The sequence below is a fragment of the Hydra viridissima genome, unplaced genomic scaffold (assembly GCF_058129835.1).
Source record: "Hydra viridissima isolate aposymbiotic clone 2 unplaced genomic scaffold, HvirCarnegie_v1 scaffold_3, whole genome shotgun sequence".
Lineage (NCBI taxonomy): Eukaryota > Metazoa > Cnidaria > Hydrozoa > Anthoathecata > Hydridae > Hydra > Hydra viridissima.
In genome coordinates, this window is record NW_028324302.1 from 17,296,741 (window position 1) to 17,314,318 (window position 17,578).

General features: G+C 29.1%; 2 protein-coding genes and 1 long non-coding RNA gene across 3 annotated transcripts; 1 reads left to right on the forward strand and 2 right to left on the reverse strand.

The window, feature by feature from the left end:
* Positions 1–690: 690 nt before the first annotated feature.
* On the reverse strand, positions 691–4,842 carry LOC145180385 (fibroblast growth factor 18-like). Its single transcript, XM_090083616.1, has 5 exons — positions 4,590–4,842; positions 4,022–4,061; positions 2,940–3,129; positions 1,925–2,037; positions 691–1,185 (listed from the first exon to the last, which is right to left on the reverse strand). The coding sequence occupies exons 1-5, from the start codon at positions 4,637–4,639 to the stop codon at positions 898–900; spliced, it is 681 nt and encodes a 226-aa protein (XP_089939742.1). The 5' UTR covers positions 4,640–4,842; the 3' UTR covers positions 691–897.
* Positions 4,843–5,016: 174 nt separating this feature from the next.
* On the forward strand, positions 5,017–6,151 carry LOC149891237 (uncharacterized). Its single transcript, XR_016451157.1, has 2 exons — positions 5,017–5,409; positions 5,893–6,151. It is a non-coding gene; the product is annotated as an uncharacterized LOC149891237 (long non-coding RNA).
* Positions 6,152–11,466: 5,315 nt separating this feature from the next.
* On the reverse strand, positions 11,467–12,825 carry LOC149891238 (uncharacterized). The gene has a single exon (XM_090083642.1). The coding sequence runs from the start codon at positions 12,708–12,710 to the stop codon at positions 11,517–11,519; it is 1,194 nt and encodes a 397-aa protein (XP_089939768.1). The 5' UTR covers positions 12,711–12,825; the 3' UTR covers positions 11,467–11,516.
* Between the last annotated feature and the right edge of the window lie 4,753 nt (positions 12,826–17,578).

Consider the following 17,578-nt stretch of genomic DNA (forward strand, 5'->3'; position numbering starts at 1 on the left):
ATAATAGCGAAAGGGCTACGGCTAAACATCATGAATTAAAAACGTGTCTTTTTTTCTTTCTATGCAATTTTATTAACATAAATTTATTTTATTCACAAATTATGTTTTTAAAAAAACTATGCAGGATTTTTCATTAAAAAAATACTTTTACAAACATTAAATGTTTTTGAATATTTAGAAATGAAACTTTCATGACTTTAAAGAAATTTACAAATTCTATAAATAATTTTTATAAATATATAAGAAGATATAAAATCCCTCTCAGTAATCATCAAACAGCTTTGATCTAAAGTCTCGTTGTCTAACGATGGAGGCCTGATATCCTTCCTGTGAATAATTCATTTTATAAGCACATTTAAAATCTTTCTGATTATTATATCAATAACTAAATGACAACGAAATCCACTACTATTTAATTATTTTCTGGCCACATTCACCACACTACATTCCTGCCTATTTTACAACCTATATTACCAGGAAGTTTTGGCACTTTCAGCGCTTATAAATTTCTTTTTTTCTTTTTTTTTTTACAAATTGTCTTGTTTATGTTCTTTACAAAATAAGAGAACATATATATATATACATATATGTAATTATATGTATATGTATATGCACATACATAAGCATATTGGAACTTGTAATACTCTCAATGTAAAATAAGTTTTCCATAAACCATAACTATAAATATTCAATATCTAAATTGTATATTTGAAATCATAAATAAAATTAATTTTTCCGAATGTAAAATGCGTTAAACTGATCATTATGAATGTTCCCCAAAAATATCTCGCTTTCAAACAATGTCTTTAAAAGTCATCGCCACTTTTAATACATTGTTTAAAAAGTATTTCTTAAAGTAGGAAAATTCTGATTTGATATAAAAATCTTTTAAACAAGTTATTTTATAAAAGTATATTTCAGGAAATTGAGTAATTTCTTTTTCAATTGTTTGTTTTTATTGACATCGATTATTATTCTTGAAAACCTCTCAATAAAAAACGTACTCCTGTGAGAGCACTTGGAGCGCGTCACTTTTCGAGCAACTCCAAACCGGTTAAAGCCTAAACATCCTGTATTTGTTGATGTTTTGTAGAACTTTATTGATCTGAACTGCACGTATTTATCCTTGAATATTTCTTGAAAAATACATTTATCGATATCTTTCTTACCAGAATCCAAATCGCTCTAAATATGTAAATATTGTAAATAAAACGAAGTAAATAAATAAAACAAAGTAAATAAATAAAACGAAGTAAATAAATAAAACGAAGTAAATAAATAAAACGAACTATATAAATAAAACGAAGTAAATAAATAAAACGAAGTAAATAAATAAAACGAAGTAAATAAATAAAACGAAGTAAATAAATAAAACGAAGTAAATAAATAAAACAAAGTAAATAAATAAAACGAAGTAAATAAATAAAACGAAGTAAATAAATAAAACGAACTATATAAATAAAACGAAGTAAATAAATAAAACGAAGTAAATAAATAAAACGAAGTAAATAAATAAAACGAAGTAAATAAATAAAACGAAGTAAATAAATAAAACGAAGTAAATAAATAAAACGAAGTAAATAAATAAAACGAAGTAAATAAATAAAACGAAGTATATAAATAAAACAAAGTAAATAAATAAAACGAAGTAAATAAATAAAACGAAGTAAATAAATAAAACGAAGTATATAAATAAAACGAAGTAAATAAATAAAACGAAGTAAATAAATAAAACGAAGTAAATAAATAAAACGAAGTATATAAATAGCCTTTAAGCATTTAGTTTTATTCTCAAAAAGCACTTAAATAATCTCTTAGATTAGAGAATAATTTCCTATTTACTACAATCTTAATCCTTAAGATTAAAAAATATTGATTTTAGAAAAATATTTCTTTAAGTGCCAAATGCTTTTATAAATATTACCTTTAGTATTCCGACAGGTCTTCCGTCATCGCGAATACAAAGGTAGTGGGTTGGATTTTTAAAGCTATGAATTCTTATGCGTCCGAACGAATCTGATTCAATAACCAAATGGGCTAAAAAAAATTTTTTGATGTAATCGCATTTTTAAATTCCTTTAAGCGATGCTTGCAATGAGAATAAAAGTTTAAACAAAGGCGTGCTGGCTCCAACAAATTAATGACGAGTAAAAATACGAAGATCCCAGAATCTCGAGAAAAGTACAGACTTCCAAATTTACAGCATGAACCCATACTATTAAAATTATATATTTATTAGCTATAATTCCATTTTTCAAATACTTGTTTTTTTCATATAATCTAAATTTTGATATAAATTACAAGTAAACTTATTTAATTACACGTTCAGAAATGTTACTTTATAAAGGCTTTTTGGAAATTTATTACGACGAACTTAACAATTACTTTTAGTTACAGCGAATGTAACGAACTTTACAATAAACTTCAATAAAAAAAAAAAACAACAACTTTTAAATAAGAATAATTATTGTTCTTTGAAATTTTAATAAAGTTAAATTTTATTCGTCGACAATACTTTTTTCGCAAATAAAAACAATCAATTCATATTATTAAATGAGGAATTTTTTTTGTCAACAAATCAAACCAATGCTGCGCGTTATCCCACGGAATAACATTCGGATAAGTCGTTTAAAAAAACTTTCCGTTAAAAAAAAGTTTAAAATTAACAAAAATGAATTTATTATTAGGAAAAATATTCTTGCTATCCTTTATTTCTATTTCTATTTCTAAGAATGAACCTTTTTTTAATGATTTATGGGGAAACCTTCGAAGAAAAATTTACGCAAAGCAAACAAAAACAAAATGAAAAAAATGTCTCAAATAAAATCTCTCATTTTCAGCGGAGCCCAAAATTTTTACACTCAATAAGAGCTTAATACAAGATCCTGTCAATTGGTCCCTAGCTAATTGCAGTAAAAGAGAATTTATAAATGAATTACCTTCGGGTATTCTATCGTTATCAATTGTACTCACTGTATTGTTGCTCATGGAAACATGTCTGTAACTGGAGTTTTTTTTCATGAGCCCATGAAATAACCTTGCTATTCTTTTGTAAGACGTGCTATAAGGGTCTGATGATCTCAAGCTGTTGTGATAATGCTGATCAAACAGTTTTAATTGTTGATTTTCCTATCATTCAAGTAAAAAGAAAAACGAACAAATTTAGTCGTGGTTTTTTTACCTGCACTGGTTAATCTTTGATTACTGACTCTTAAAATCTTTGATTAACAACATTTCAAAATCAATTATTAACATCTTAAGACAATTAATGATAGCTTTACAATTTATTTAACTTTTTGATTGATAACAAAAATGGCGTGTTACGATTACGATGGCGCAGGGTACGATTAAAATTCATAATCAAAGACCCAATGCAGATTGGTCTTTGGTTATGAATTTGAATCGTTCCCTGCGCAAAAAAACGTCTAAGTTGAATGGTTCAAGTTTACACTGAGAACCTTTTTCGTTGTTATTAAAATTACAAAAAGAATGCCTTGCTTTAAAATAAACCCTGACCTACATTTTTTAACAAACCTAATGTTGCCATAAAACCATCATGGCTCTGTTTTTTAATCCTTCCGCAAGACCAACTCTGATTTTAATATTGGCAATAGAAAATATTGGTCAAATGATTTTACCGTAAGCAGATCATTTTACGTAGCAGATTACGCAACATGAAAAACTATTCCAAAGGATTTAGCTTGGTTGATCTGAAGAAATAATTTGTCTCGACTTCCTTACACTCTAGTTAAATTTGTTTCGACTTCATTATACTCTAGTTGAGTTTACTTAACCATATATACTATTATTAATGACTATTTGTTGGTGTAATTAAGATGATAATAGAGAAAGTATTCGACGAAACCAAAAAAGCGTTTGGTTATTAAATAGTGCTTTTCAAAAATAAAAATATTGTTCTTATTCTAAAAAATTGTTACCATAATGGTTAAAAGAGTTTTTTAAAACGGTTTACACTATTATCTCACAATTATCTCACTGTTATTTCACTGTTATCCCTTACCTTACTGAAAATATCTGCTTGTACTGTTGGAACAACTGATCTAAAACATAGAGTAACAAATTTTAAAACGTGTAAAAAAAAAAAAAAAAAAAAAAAAAGTCAAAAATTACTTTAAAAGCAAAGTTTAAAAATACTGTATAAGTTTATTGTTTAAGTAAAAACCATTATCTAAACCAGCATTCCTCGACTTTTTTTGGTCGCAGGCCACGTTTTGCGATCCTAATGTAATAGACTATTCCCAAGTAATTTAATAATCTTAATAGTAATAATATTTCTTAAATATATTTCTTCAATGAAACTTCAAGAAAACAAAAGATTGATGGACACCAGTCGATCTCGATTGTTAAATACCCAGGAAGAGAAAAAAAGAGAAAAATAGTAGTAAGAAAAATAATTTTGAATGGAACTATTGAATTTTCAGGGATATTTGTTGCTATTACATATAAAAATACTTTACTATATAGCATAAGAAAGAGCTATGAACAAGATAAAATAAAGTTCATTTATTTGCACTTGCTCTTTAACAAAAGTTACTAGATAAAGCGAACGCAGAGTCAAATACTGTTACCTTAACACAAAACCGAAGGTGATTATGTGAAATATATTGCAAATTCTCATTCTATACAAGTAGTAAATAAAATTGTTATGTGCGTTTCAGTTTCATTAAATATTTCATCAGATTTGTTAAGGACGGATAGTGACAAGCTAATGTGATAATTCTATGAGCACCGACGCTTTTTCCGTTCACGAGGCGTTTACTACAATCGTTAGAATCGTTAACGTATTGTGAGCTGACAAAGTCACTTTTATTATCTCTAAAAAATGTCAGGATAAGAAAAGTAAGACAAAATTATTTCCTGAACATTTTTTGTGTTTGTTGCTGGTTTTTTTTTGACATTTTTTTTCGACAAACGCAACAAGCATTGATAAGGTGTTCAGCCTGAAAAAAAAAAAAAAAAAAAAAAAAAAAAGAAAAGAAAACTGGAAGATGCAAACTGTATTTTTGAGGTAAACAGTTCTCATTAACAGTTCACATTCTTAGAAATTGTTGTTTAAATAAGATTTAATTGATATACTTAATTTTTTTAGTCCAATTTTTATAGATTATATATTTATTTATTTTCTAACCTAAAGAATGAATTTAAAATTTTATTTTCTTGTTACATTTATTCAAACTTGTTGAAAATGTAAACAGGATGATCAAGTTAAGAATATGTTAGGATAAAAAATAAAAATGCGCCGTCAAAGCAGCCATTTTATAAGCAGCCATTATATAAGCAGCCATTATATAAGCAACAAACCAACTAATCAAAAAACATCATCATCGTGAGTGCGGAAGGCGCCAAGAGATCTTGAAGGATATGAGAAAATAGCCTTAATAAATTACGGTAAGAAAAAGATTTCAATTTTTTTTTTTTAAAACCATTCAAGCAAAAGTGCGATCTTGATGATTAAATTTTTGCATTTTAAATCTTGATAGATTATTATCTCCCGTATCTTTGATAGATTAATATCTCCCGTGTCTTTGTATTGTTGTGTTAGTTTTTTAATTTTTTATTATAGATAGTGATAAGCAAATATTTATCGGATTTTTATGGTAACTAAAAATTAATATGATTTCATCTTATTTTGGTCGAGTTTTTTTTGGTGGGTTTTCATTATAACAATTTGTTTTTCAAAAAATAATTTTCTTCATTTAAAGGTTTTTGCAACTGTTTGCTACGCCAGAAAATTTTGTAAAATTGATTCTTTTAAAAAATTAACAGAACGAACTCTGATGGAAATGATGCTTTACATTGTAAAGATTGTTAAAATAAAAAACCGATCTTTTCTCAATAAATTGAACCTGTAAAAAAAATTTTTCATTTAAGGAACTCTGACGTATTTATTATTTCAAGTTCAATGCTGTTTAGCGTAACGAAACGATTCCGGTCTGTTGTCTACTGATCCTCGTGAAAACGGTTGTCTGTATCACAAATATGTCGGAAAGAATTTTTATCCCTTAAAAGCAATAGAAAACAGTTATCTGTTTTGAACAGCACAATTATGTATTCATTATGATATTAACAGCTAGTTTTATGGAGAATTTGCAAAATAAATACATTGTCTCTAGCGGATGGTAATGAAAAACCTTTCGAGTCATTTCTTTTTTTAAAAATCTAAATATTACACTTATTGTAGTTTATATATATCGTAAGTTAGTTTATATATATCGTAATTTAGTTTATATATATCGTAATTCGTTTATATCGTAAATAATACATATATCGTTTAATTCGTTTTTTTGAACAAAACAAAAGAAAACTAAATCTCAATTTCAGCGCTTCCTTTTACATAAAAATTGGCGTTTGAAAACTTCCTTCGCTTAAAAATAATTATTTACTTTTATTTCTGGACCATCATAGGAGGAGGAGGATCTGATCTACTCATAACTTATTTCTTCTTCAAAAAAGTAATTTTTTTTAAAAAAAATTTAGGATTTTCTGATCTTTTAACAAAATGACGGTGCTTTAGTGTTTTAAAAAACAATTGCCAGAACCTTGTCTAACCCCCTCGTACTGCAAAAGTGCGCTGATCTATCAATAGTTTTGATTATTTTATCCATTGAAGTATGTTTTGGGGGACGGAATAAAAACGATATTATATACAAACAAATTCATTTCAATCAGTTTATAATGCGAAATTTACAGAACACACAAACACACAAAAGGGTCTACTTTGGTATGAGGAACTGTTTTTTCATAAAAAAGTACAACCTTAATTTTTAAAATTTTTGAAAACAATATTTGACACTACAAGAAAAGTAAAAAAAGATTATTTGTAACTTTATTAAAGTAATGAATAAAAGAGTGCTTAACCATCACACACTATTAGAACCTATATTGAGAATTATTGTATAATAGATTATACTGAGGATGGAAAATACAACCTCAACCCCAACCTCCACATTTCTTTCCATTTAACCATAGAGCACATACCTCCTTAACTCATCTATAGACCTTTTACATAAAAAAAAACAAATAAACACTGCCATTACAAAGTATTTCGAAAAAGAACCTTACAAATTAAATTTTGATTTTTAACTTCAACCTTTGCATTTATCGGATAAATGCTAAACTTCTTAAAAAGAAGAAATCACAATGACATTAAAATGAAGATATTCGAAAAAATTACCCCAAGATGTTAGCCCCCTTTCAACTCTAAAAAGTTATCAGAAAATGGTTTCTCTAAAAAAAGGAGGAACGGAATGTTTTAAAATAATGATATGAGCACTGGTACTGAGCAGCTAGTGTGTGGGCAAAGCAATCTCGTGGATGACGGGTGATTAACTAGACACTATAGTATAGTATAGTACACAGCACCATGGCCGCCGAGAGGGGGGGTGGTGCGGGTGGGGAAGATTCCCGGGGCCCTGCGTATGTACAAACAATTTTTTAAAGTAACTTTTAAAATACTTAAATAGTTTTGACTTTTAAAAGATTTAATTAAATTTTATTTTTCATCTACAATGGCCAGAGCACGCTTCTTTTGGTCCTGAGTATGTAATTGATCATAATGAGGGCCCCTTAAGAAAACTTCCCCGGGGCCCGAAATTTCTCTCGGCGGCCATGCACAGCACATAACATATTCAATAGCTTTTTAAACAGCGTGAGATAACTCATAATAGCTATACCAGTTCGTTGCAAGGGCGCAAATCGCATTCCTAAATGATGAGTCAGATATTTCAATTATCCATCTCAAAAAAGTTATTCTCCTTATACCTCTTCCAATTTAACTCAACAATAATTGATCCTTATGTATTATCGTGAAAGAAACTCGTTAATAACACACCCGTTTTTTGAATAGTTCCGCATGAACGCACTTAATATATGAATTAAAGCATAGTCATAAGAAATAGATAGTCTGGCCACTTGCGGTATTCCTTTGATCAACTCTTTGTTCGTATTTTTTTCGTGTCCAGTCCGCTTCAGAGTGCACAAAATTTGTTTTCATCGATTGTTTATCTACGAACTGCTTGTTTAAATTACATCTTTTTCATCCAATATTTTGAATGCCTGGTGCTAATTGTTCTATTTATAGATGCAGTACTTCTAGGAGGCATAAGGGAGTCTCAATATTTAAAGTTCCTGCTTCTAACGACAGTTTTAATACGTCTTGGAGGGAAAGTCTGATTGCCATTATTCTCAAAGATCGTTATGAAGATTTAAGTTTGAAGACTCAAATAGAAAATAAGCGTCTGTTTATTTGTGAAAAGCATTATCTTCCAGAAATGATACTTTATAATGATAAAAAAAAGACATTAAAACCTGGATCATTGCCGACTCTGTGCTTACCAAAAAAATCTTTCACACCATCAATTCCTATACAAAGAAAATCTGCCTCTGCCATCATTGCTAAAAAAGATGCTTTAACGACTTCAAATAATATTACTGCCTTTAAGCCTATATATAAATCATTTGAAGAGTTCTTAAATCGTATTAGCAAGTTAAAAATTAGTGACTGGACCATGAGTGTGAGTCCTGTTGTGGCAGAGTTTAAACTTTATGATACAATCCACACATGTCCTCGATATGAAATATATGTTGATGATAGTCTTGCTTTCACCATTCGTGTATATTCTTGGCTCATTCCAGATGATCATTTAATATATACAAAATACAGAAGATCTATGCGACATATTTCAGCATCTAATCTTTTATCTATTGTTACTTCTTTTAACCTTTGTTCTGGAATAACTGATGTCTTTGCATTAAAATCAAATCTTTATATTAAACATTGTATTTCAAAAAAATTTGATTTATTTTCATCTAGGAGTGAGTTTCCCTTAAACCAGACAGAGTATTTTCGATCTCAGTCATGTATTATGCTGATTGAGTGGATGTTATGCTGTTCACAATGTAAAAGTATTGAAAAAAGTGAAATTAAATGTTTGAAAAAAAGATTAGCTACTTCTAGTATCCCTGCTAAATTAAATGCACCAATTACATTTACATCTCCAGATCGTCTGAAGCTTACATTACAGAGTGTTCGTCTAGAAAATAAAGAATTAAAAAAAGAATTAGCTTTGATGAAGCAAGAGATTGAAAATTCATCACTAGCTATTAGTAAAAATATTGAAAGTGATTTAGTTCAAATAATGGCAGAAGCTGATAAAAGTCAGATTTCTCCATTTATGAACCTGTTTTGGGAGGAGCAGCAAAAATATTTAAAATGCTCAAAGCAAGGGATTCGTTATCATCCAGCAATAATACGTTACTGTTTGGGATTAGCTGCAAAATCACCAGCTGCTTATGAAGCAATAAGGTTAAATGAGAAAACTCATTCTGGTTTTTTAATTTTACCAAGTCGTAGGCGATTGCGTGACTATAAAAACTATGTAAAGCCCAAGTTGGGATTCAATAAAAACATAATAGAAGAATTAAAAGATAAAGTCATTAATTTTTCAGTTCAAGAGAAATTTATAGTCCTAGTTCTTGATGAAATGAAAATTCAAGAAAATCTTGTTTGGGACAAACATTCTGGAGAATTAATTGGTTATGTTGATTTGGGTGATCCTAGTGTTAATTTTGCAACGTTACAACAAGCTGATAAGCTTGCTTCTCATGTTTTAGTTTTTTTAATTAGAAGTATTGTAAATCCTTTTAAATACAGTTTTTCAAATTTTGCTACTACAAATATTACATCAGTGCAATTATTTTCTCTATTTTGGAAAGCTGTAGGAATTTTAGAAATCTCTGTTGGTTTAAAAGTAGTTGCTGTTACTTGTGATGGAGCATCATCGAATAGAAAATTTTTTAAAATGCATTTTAATCTGACTGAAGAAGAAGATATTAATAGTAATGTTGATGTGACTTACCGCACTGATAATCTATTTGCTGATGATGATGATAAAAGATTTATATATTTTATTTCTGATGTTCCTCATTTAATTAAAACAGCAAGGAACAACCTTTACCATTCTGGAGCTGGTAAAAGCAATCGTTATATGTGGAATCAGGGTCAACATATTTTATGGTCCCATATTTCTGATTTATTTTATGAAGATTTAAAATGTCAACTACATGCATGTCCAAAGCTAACTGTTGAGCACATTAAAATAACTCCATTTTCAGCTATGAATGTTCGTTTAGCTGCACAAGTTTTAAGTGATTCATGTAGTACTGCATTAAAAATCTATGCACCATCAGATACAGCTGGGACAGCACAATTTTGCAAATATTTTAATGATTTTTTTGATTGCTTAAATGTTCGGAATACAAATGATTGTATATTAAAATGCAACTCTTTTTTGAAACCATTTTCTGACACAAATGATGTTCGATTTACATGGCTTAGAGAAACATTTTTAAAGTATCTTTCTGATTGGCTTTTTTCTATTGAATCAAGATCTGGAAATTTTTCAAAAAGTGAGAGAAGTAATATGTTTATTACTTGGCAAACTCATGAAGGTTTAAAAATCACAGTTAATTCTGTTATTGAACTTGTCAACTTTTTAATTAACAACAATGTAAGTTATGTATTAACTGAAAGGTTTTGTCAGGATCCTTTAGAAAATTACTTTGGACAACAACGGTCAATTGGTAGAAGAAAAGATAATCCTTCCTTGTTTGATTTTGGTTTCAATGATAATACCATTCGAAATCAACTTATATTTCACCCAATTGCAGGTAACTGTCAAAATGTCAATGAATCAAACAAAATATCAAGGGAGAGTACAACACGTATACCACGCAGAAAATGGACCAACTCTGAAAAATGTATTAATATGAAAAGTTGACTTTTCAAGTGATTCAATAAAAATTTCCCTTATGTCTCCTTGTACTGCTGAAAACAAAGAAAAAGAACATACATAAAAACGGCTATTTTCATAGCCACAAATCTTATTAAAAATGTTAAATGGCATAAAATATTGATTAGTTACATTAGAATTTTTTTTATATTTGTAATAAACTAAATTTCAGTTAATTTTGTAGACATTTCCTTACATTTACTTTTGTTACAATATAAACAGGCACCTATTATTCTTTTTATAAAACCTCCACAGGTATCCACTTGCCCCAAAAAAACTAGTGATTTCACAGGCAGATCTAAGTTAAGATTAGTTGATGTATGCATATATATATATATATATATATATATATATATATATATATATATATATATATATATATATATATATATATATATATATATATATTAGGGGTAGAATTGATCTTTGAGTTGTTTTTGATCTATGAGTTATTAGTTGTTTATTATAAATATAAAACTAGTGTGCATAGTTAATTTTGGACTTCATTTTTAACTATTTTTTGTTTTCTTTTAGATAAGGGAGGGTCTCTTACCTAGCTTTTATTTCTATAAACAAATAACAAAAATTTTAAAAAATAATCTTTTTAATGACAAATAGTTGCTAAAGTTACTATGCCAAGCATGCTTTCATGAGATTTGTGGCTATGAAAATAACCGTTTTTAAGTGTAATATTCTACTAAACTTCTATAATCCAATTGATGTTTTTTTCATTTTTGAGCGGAGGGATTTTGACTTTGTTTGATTCTCTTTGATTTTGTGGATACTTAGTTTTTCTTTTGCATACGAAAAAGATCTTACTCTGACATAAAGTGTAATCAGATGATAAAATAAGTTTAAAGACAGTTCTTTGGAAACTCGATTTGTGCAAAGACCACGAAGTTCAGATATGTTAGCCAAAACTCCACTGTTTTTTAAGGTTTCAGCTACAATTAACTCTGAATCAATTTTTTTTACAAAACTTTTACTTTGATGGCGAAAGAGAAACTCAACTTTTGTAAAAATTTCTAAAACTGGAGGAGACACTTTCCACAAACCACCACGATTTTTAGCATTCACAAATTTATCATAAGCTTCAGTGCATGTTTCTGGACTCTCAAATAATTGTTCTGTTTTACCAGCATTAAGAAGTGAAAGGCAGTCTGTGCTTAACTTTTGCTGCCATAATCGAGAACTGCGAATTCTGCAATAAAATGTGCTAAATACATAACCACTTAGATAAAAGATAATTTCTTTGTCTCTATCAGAAAATTCAACAGGTGATAAACCATTTAAATTTAAAAAAGAAGTATTGTAAAGTGAGTTTGTAAGAAATGCTAAAACATGATTGCATAGTTCATAGCCAAGAAGTCTAGTCGATTTTTTAGTCAGATTGCTAAATAAAATTCCTTGATTAACAGTTTTGTAAAATTTAGGATAAAATCTTTCAGCATCACCATCAGCTTTAAAACCAGCTATTACTGTCTCTAATAGAGATAGAGTTTGTTGTGAAGTATCTAAAATTATTGCATGATTAATCCTTAACTCATCTCTATACAAATCAGGATAGCATTCATCGTTGATTAAGGTAGTAATACTTTTATCAAGCAGATTTTTAAATTCATCAAGAAGAATAGGTGGTTTAGGACTTTGTATCGTTAAATCTAAAGGAATACTTTGATGCTTTGAATTTGTATGCCTTGTAAGTCCTCTTTGAGATATGCACTTCTTAGAACAAATTGTGCAAGAAAATGTGCAATCAACTTGTTCACTAGATAACTCCAACACCAAAGCATCTAAATCTTTAACAAAATTTTCGTCTTCAAAAAGAATATCATTCTCCAAAGAAAAAAATAATGCTTCTTTATCAAATTCACCATAGAGTTCTTTCTGCGTTTCCATTTTTTGTGCACTCAGTTCCTGGCCGCCCGACAAATTTCAAGTGTTTCGTATGATTATAAGAAAAATCCAGATATTACGGCCCAAGTGACCAGACTATCTATTTCTTATGACTATGATTAAAGTAACGCATAATTACGAAACTAACAACAAGCTTCATTTTTTTAAAGAGCTCAAATCTGAAATTATGCCAAAGGTCCCATGTTGTATTGCTAAACCACTACTGTTACCATGAATTTTAAAATTGCATGAATAAGTTTCATCCGCTTTTTTAACCAACATTGTCATTAGTATTAACCGAGTGTCAAATATATTGGTACTACTTTAATTGATAATACTGTAAATGAGATTTGATAATTTGTTGCTGTCTTTCGGATAATCTCTCAACAAGTGTTTGTTTTACTAAATTTTAATGTGTCAACTTGTTTGCCAACAATTCAACATTCGCTAGAGATTTATTGCGATAATTTTAAGTGAACTCCATCCGAAAGAAGTTGTAGTGAATGGTTCCAACAATTAAAAAAAACAATGTCAAAAACAACGAATGAGCTGGCGCACCAATAAAAATTCGAAGATAAAGAATTGGAATATTTTCCATGATTTGTTCTTCGATGAAGATCGGTGTTTAATACTTAAAGACCTGTAAGACTCATTAAGTGTTGAAGAACCCAGTATATATATATATATATATATATATATATATATATATATATATATATATATATATATATATATATATATATATATATATATATATATATATATATATATAACGCTCGCTGACAGTGTGTGTGTGTATGTGTGTGTGTGTATATATATATATATATTAAGCGAGCGTTTAAAATTCATGAACAGAGGATCAAAAATCGAGAAAAAACGGAGTCGAGAAAAATCGAGAAAAAACTCCGTCGGAGTCGAGAAAAAATCGGAGCTTCGATAAAACTTTGTTATAAATAAAAAAATTAAACTATCTAGTTGATAATTAAACATTGTTCTTATATTTACTTTTTTTATTTTTATATATTTCGATTTATAATTTATAATAAATTTTTAAAAAAATTATATTTTTATATTCCTTAGTACTTAAATATCTTTCTTATCGCAATCTTTTAACAAACAAGTTTTATCTAATAAATTGCTTTCTAACCGGCATCGGTTAGGAAGAAGGCGTGAACTTTCAATTAAATGCCCTTCCGCGGTGCTCTGTAATTAACACTTCTTGGGGTACCTATAGTAAAAACTAAAAAAAGAATATTAAAAAAGTATTTATTCTGAAGATCTTTTAAAATAATATTTTAAAAAGATGAAAACATTTATCATTTCATCAGAAAGCGAACTACGAAAATTTGTGACAAATCTGGAAGACGAGGAGAAAACTCTTTCTGCTTCCGAGGAAGTTGCTTGAATTCTGTGGAGGGCTAGTTCAAAATTCAAAACTGCTTCTGATTTCACACCAGTTACTTCGTATTCTTTTAACTGATCGGTGAAGGTCTTGACTTTTTTTGGCTTTTTAGCTGTTGATTGATTTTGATATAAAACTTCTTGAATTTCGACAAAAAAAGATGTCGATTGTGATGGTTCTTCTTGTTTGCTTTTTAGCGCGATCATCTGATTTTGTTTGGAGACTATATTCTTTTGTTGCAAATAGTTGATCAAATAATTTTGCAGCATAAACTTGAATATCTTTTTTGGAAGCGTGAAAAAATGTGTGGCTTTTATTTTTAAAAAAATTGGGATTGTGCAAATAACGACTCAATGATACCATATAATGTTTTTACGATTTTCGTATCTGGAGATTAACGCCTCTGCAAAATTAGAACTGATGTCAGTTTCTACAACCTTCAGTTTCCTTACTAACGTTTCCATAATGATGTCACACTCCAAAATTGTTGTACTTGGTTTTTCCAAGCAAACTACAGCGTCAGCAATGACTTCCAATAAGTCAGACAGCGATTTTAAGAAATCCAAGTCAATTTCATCTAACATGTTTAAGCAGTTTAGTTCTTCGAGTGTTTTTTTTTTTTTACAGCTTCTAAGCAATCCAAAAATCTTTTGATCATCTGAAAAACACTGTTCCATCTAGTGCGGTTGTTGAGCAACAGTCCTTCGTCATGCGAAGATCAGTAAATTTTGTGTATCATTCTTTTAAGAACTTCATATCGATGAATATTTTAAAAACTTAATTAGTATTCAAAGTTTCTGTAGACTTTTTTCGAAATTTTCTTCATACTCAATTTCATTCTCCGAAAAGTCAAACAGAAACTCTCCTTCAGTCTCTCCATCAGTTCCCGTTTCTGTTTCAATATTCAGTTTCTTTGTTCAGAATTTCGCGACAATCTTTTTTAGCGTATATCAAATCACAAACACTCAAATGAATTAAATGATTCTGGCAGATTTGATGTGGAAACTTAAATATGGTATTCAATTTCACCATCCAGCTACAGCCATCCGTAGTTTTACCTGCAACATCTTCATCATCTATACCAAATTCTTTTAATTTTTGCATTATCACAATGTTAAATGTTTTGGCAGAACTAGAAGATGGCAACTTCACCATTTCTAAACAATATGTTCGGTCGTGATGAACATTTAAATTGTAGTATCTTCTACCTCAATTGTTACACCATTCGTCACCTGTTAGTCCAAATGTTTCTCCTTTTGCTTTCAAGTGTGTTTTATGATATGGTTTTGAATAGAACAAGCTTTTTTTTTTGAGGTTTTTTCCACCACCACCACCTGTCCCACTGTGCATTACTAATTGCTTTGCGATGTAAATTAGTGTTGATATTGAACAAAGAGAACACTTATATTTTGAAAACAGCATGAACTATTGTAAAAGCAGCGTAGAAATGAAATAAGACTTTAATTATTTTACGAGTAAAAATTGATATTTTCTAAAAACCTCGTCGAAGTTCCGTCGAGGTTTCTCGATTTCTCTCGAACTCCGAAACTCCGAAAAACCGAGAAAAATCCGATGAGACGGAGTTCCGAATGGATCCATTGTTCATGAACTAATTAAATAAAGAAAATCTTTATTTTTTTACATAAAAAAAAACTGCTTTAAATAAAAATTGTTGAGACTTCTTTAAGTACCTTAATAAATGGGTTTAATTGAGATTCAAAAACTAAAGTTTGGTACCGTGTTGTGACCTAAAAAAGTCCTATGCTTTAAGAAAGACTTTTAAGCAACCACCCTCTCTGTCTCTTTCAGGCTTCATCAAGTTATCAGAATAAATTTCACGGGCTTGAAGAACTTTTTCACAGATGTCAGCAAATTTTTGCAATTTTTGCTATTATTTGATTGATATCTCATTTTTAACTTTGATTCGAAGTTTGGATATGGTATTCATGACTTTGAAAGTTTGTTCATGGTGTTGTTAACTTAATGTTTTTTGAATTTTAAAAAATTGAGTGAAGCTAAATTTAAGCAAGATCTTTGGCTGTAATACGTGGGCATTTAAACAGCTACAGACCACTTTTCCTTAGTTCTTTTTTGTAAGGTAAAATTAAAAAAGTTTTAAATTGAAAAAAGTAAAAACATTACGTACCTTTGTTTGGGGAGCTAATAAATTACATAACTAACTTCTTGAAGCTTGAATGTCTTCGAAGATGTTATGATATTTAAGTTTTACTCACATTGACTTTCAGAGAACAACCTCCCTTAGGCTGATGTATTTGCTCGGTTCCTTGCTTCTTGTAGGAATAACATATGATACAATATAATCTGCTGCAGTGCTATCTTTTACAGCGAGCTACTTAAGATTCCCTTTAAAAATTTCCAAGAATGCCAAAGCAGTGTACACATCATATTAGGTTTCTGATGTCTGATGGGTTCTTTCATTCAGCTTGAAGCAGCTGGTTTCACAGATTTAGGAAGAGCATCCTTAATCTCGGGTAGCTATTTTCATTTGGGTTGAGGTAAAACAAAACAAATGAGAAAATATCTTTTTACACCTTGATTCCTGCAAAGGGCAATTATGTATGCTTCACATATTTCCTGAGGTTTATATTTTGCATGTAAGAAAATCAATGTGGATTTATAAATTTTACTTAATTCTATCTGTCTGAAATGCTGAGAGTGGTCTGGAGTGGTTTCTTCATGCAGAGAATGCAAACACTTTTTCTGTTGTTGTTTTTTTTCATGAGATCTTTTTTTTGATTTGGCATTTTTTAAAATTGCATTGTTTATTAAAATAATTACAAAGATACGGAATTATTATACACGTTGTAGAATTCATAAATGACGTATTTTAAGTTATGAAAAGCTTTACATTATTTCTGTTCATTATTAAATCATTTCTCCAATAATTAAGATTTTACGATAAATTTTACGATTAGTGACAATAAATGACAATTCACAGTAAACAAAAAGTCATTGCATTGACACAATTTTTGAACAATTGAAAACATTTTTTGTTTAATATAAAAAAAAGTAAAAAACTAATTGTTTTTACTTTTTTTTTATATTAAACATGGTTTCTAGTTTCAATCAGCAGCCTCGTTAAACTAAAAACCATGTAGCGGCATGTAAATTAACTTATGTTCCATCGGAAAACATCATCGGCTTGATGTCTGCGAACGCACCATAAAATGACTTGTTCTGTGAATGTTTACAATGCGCAGGCGTAATAATACTAAGCGTGCGCAAATTAACGCATTACTGAAGTTATGCATTAACATGCGAAAATTGTCTTACAGTTTTCATTACCAATATTTTGAAATTTTCAGCTGAAGTAAACTTTAAACTTTAGTAATCTTAGTATTTGAGACTTGAGTTCTCTATGAAAGTTTATCTTTATAATAAATTGAAAAGCAATTTTTTTTTTAACTTACTTTTTTACACAAAACACGGTTGTATTGTGGGGCATAAA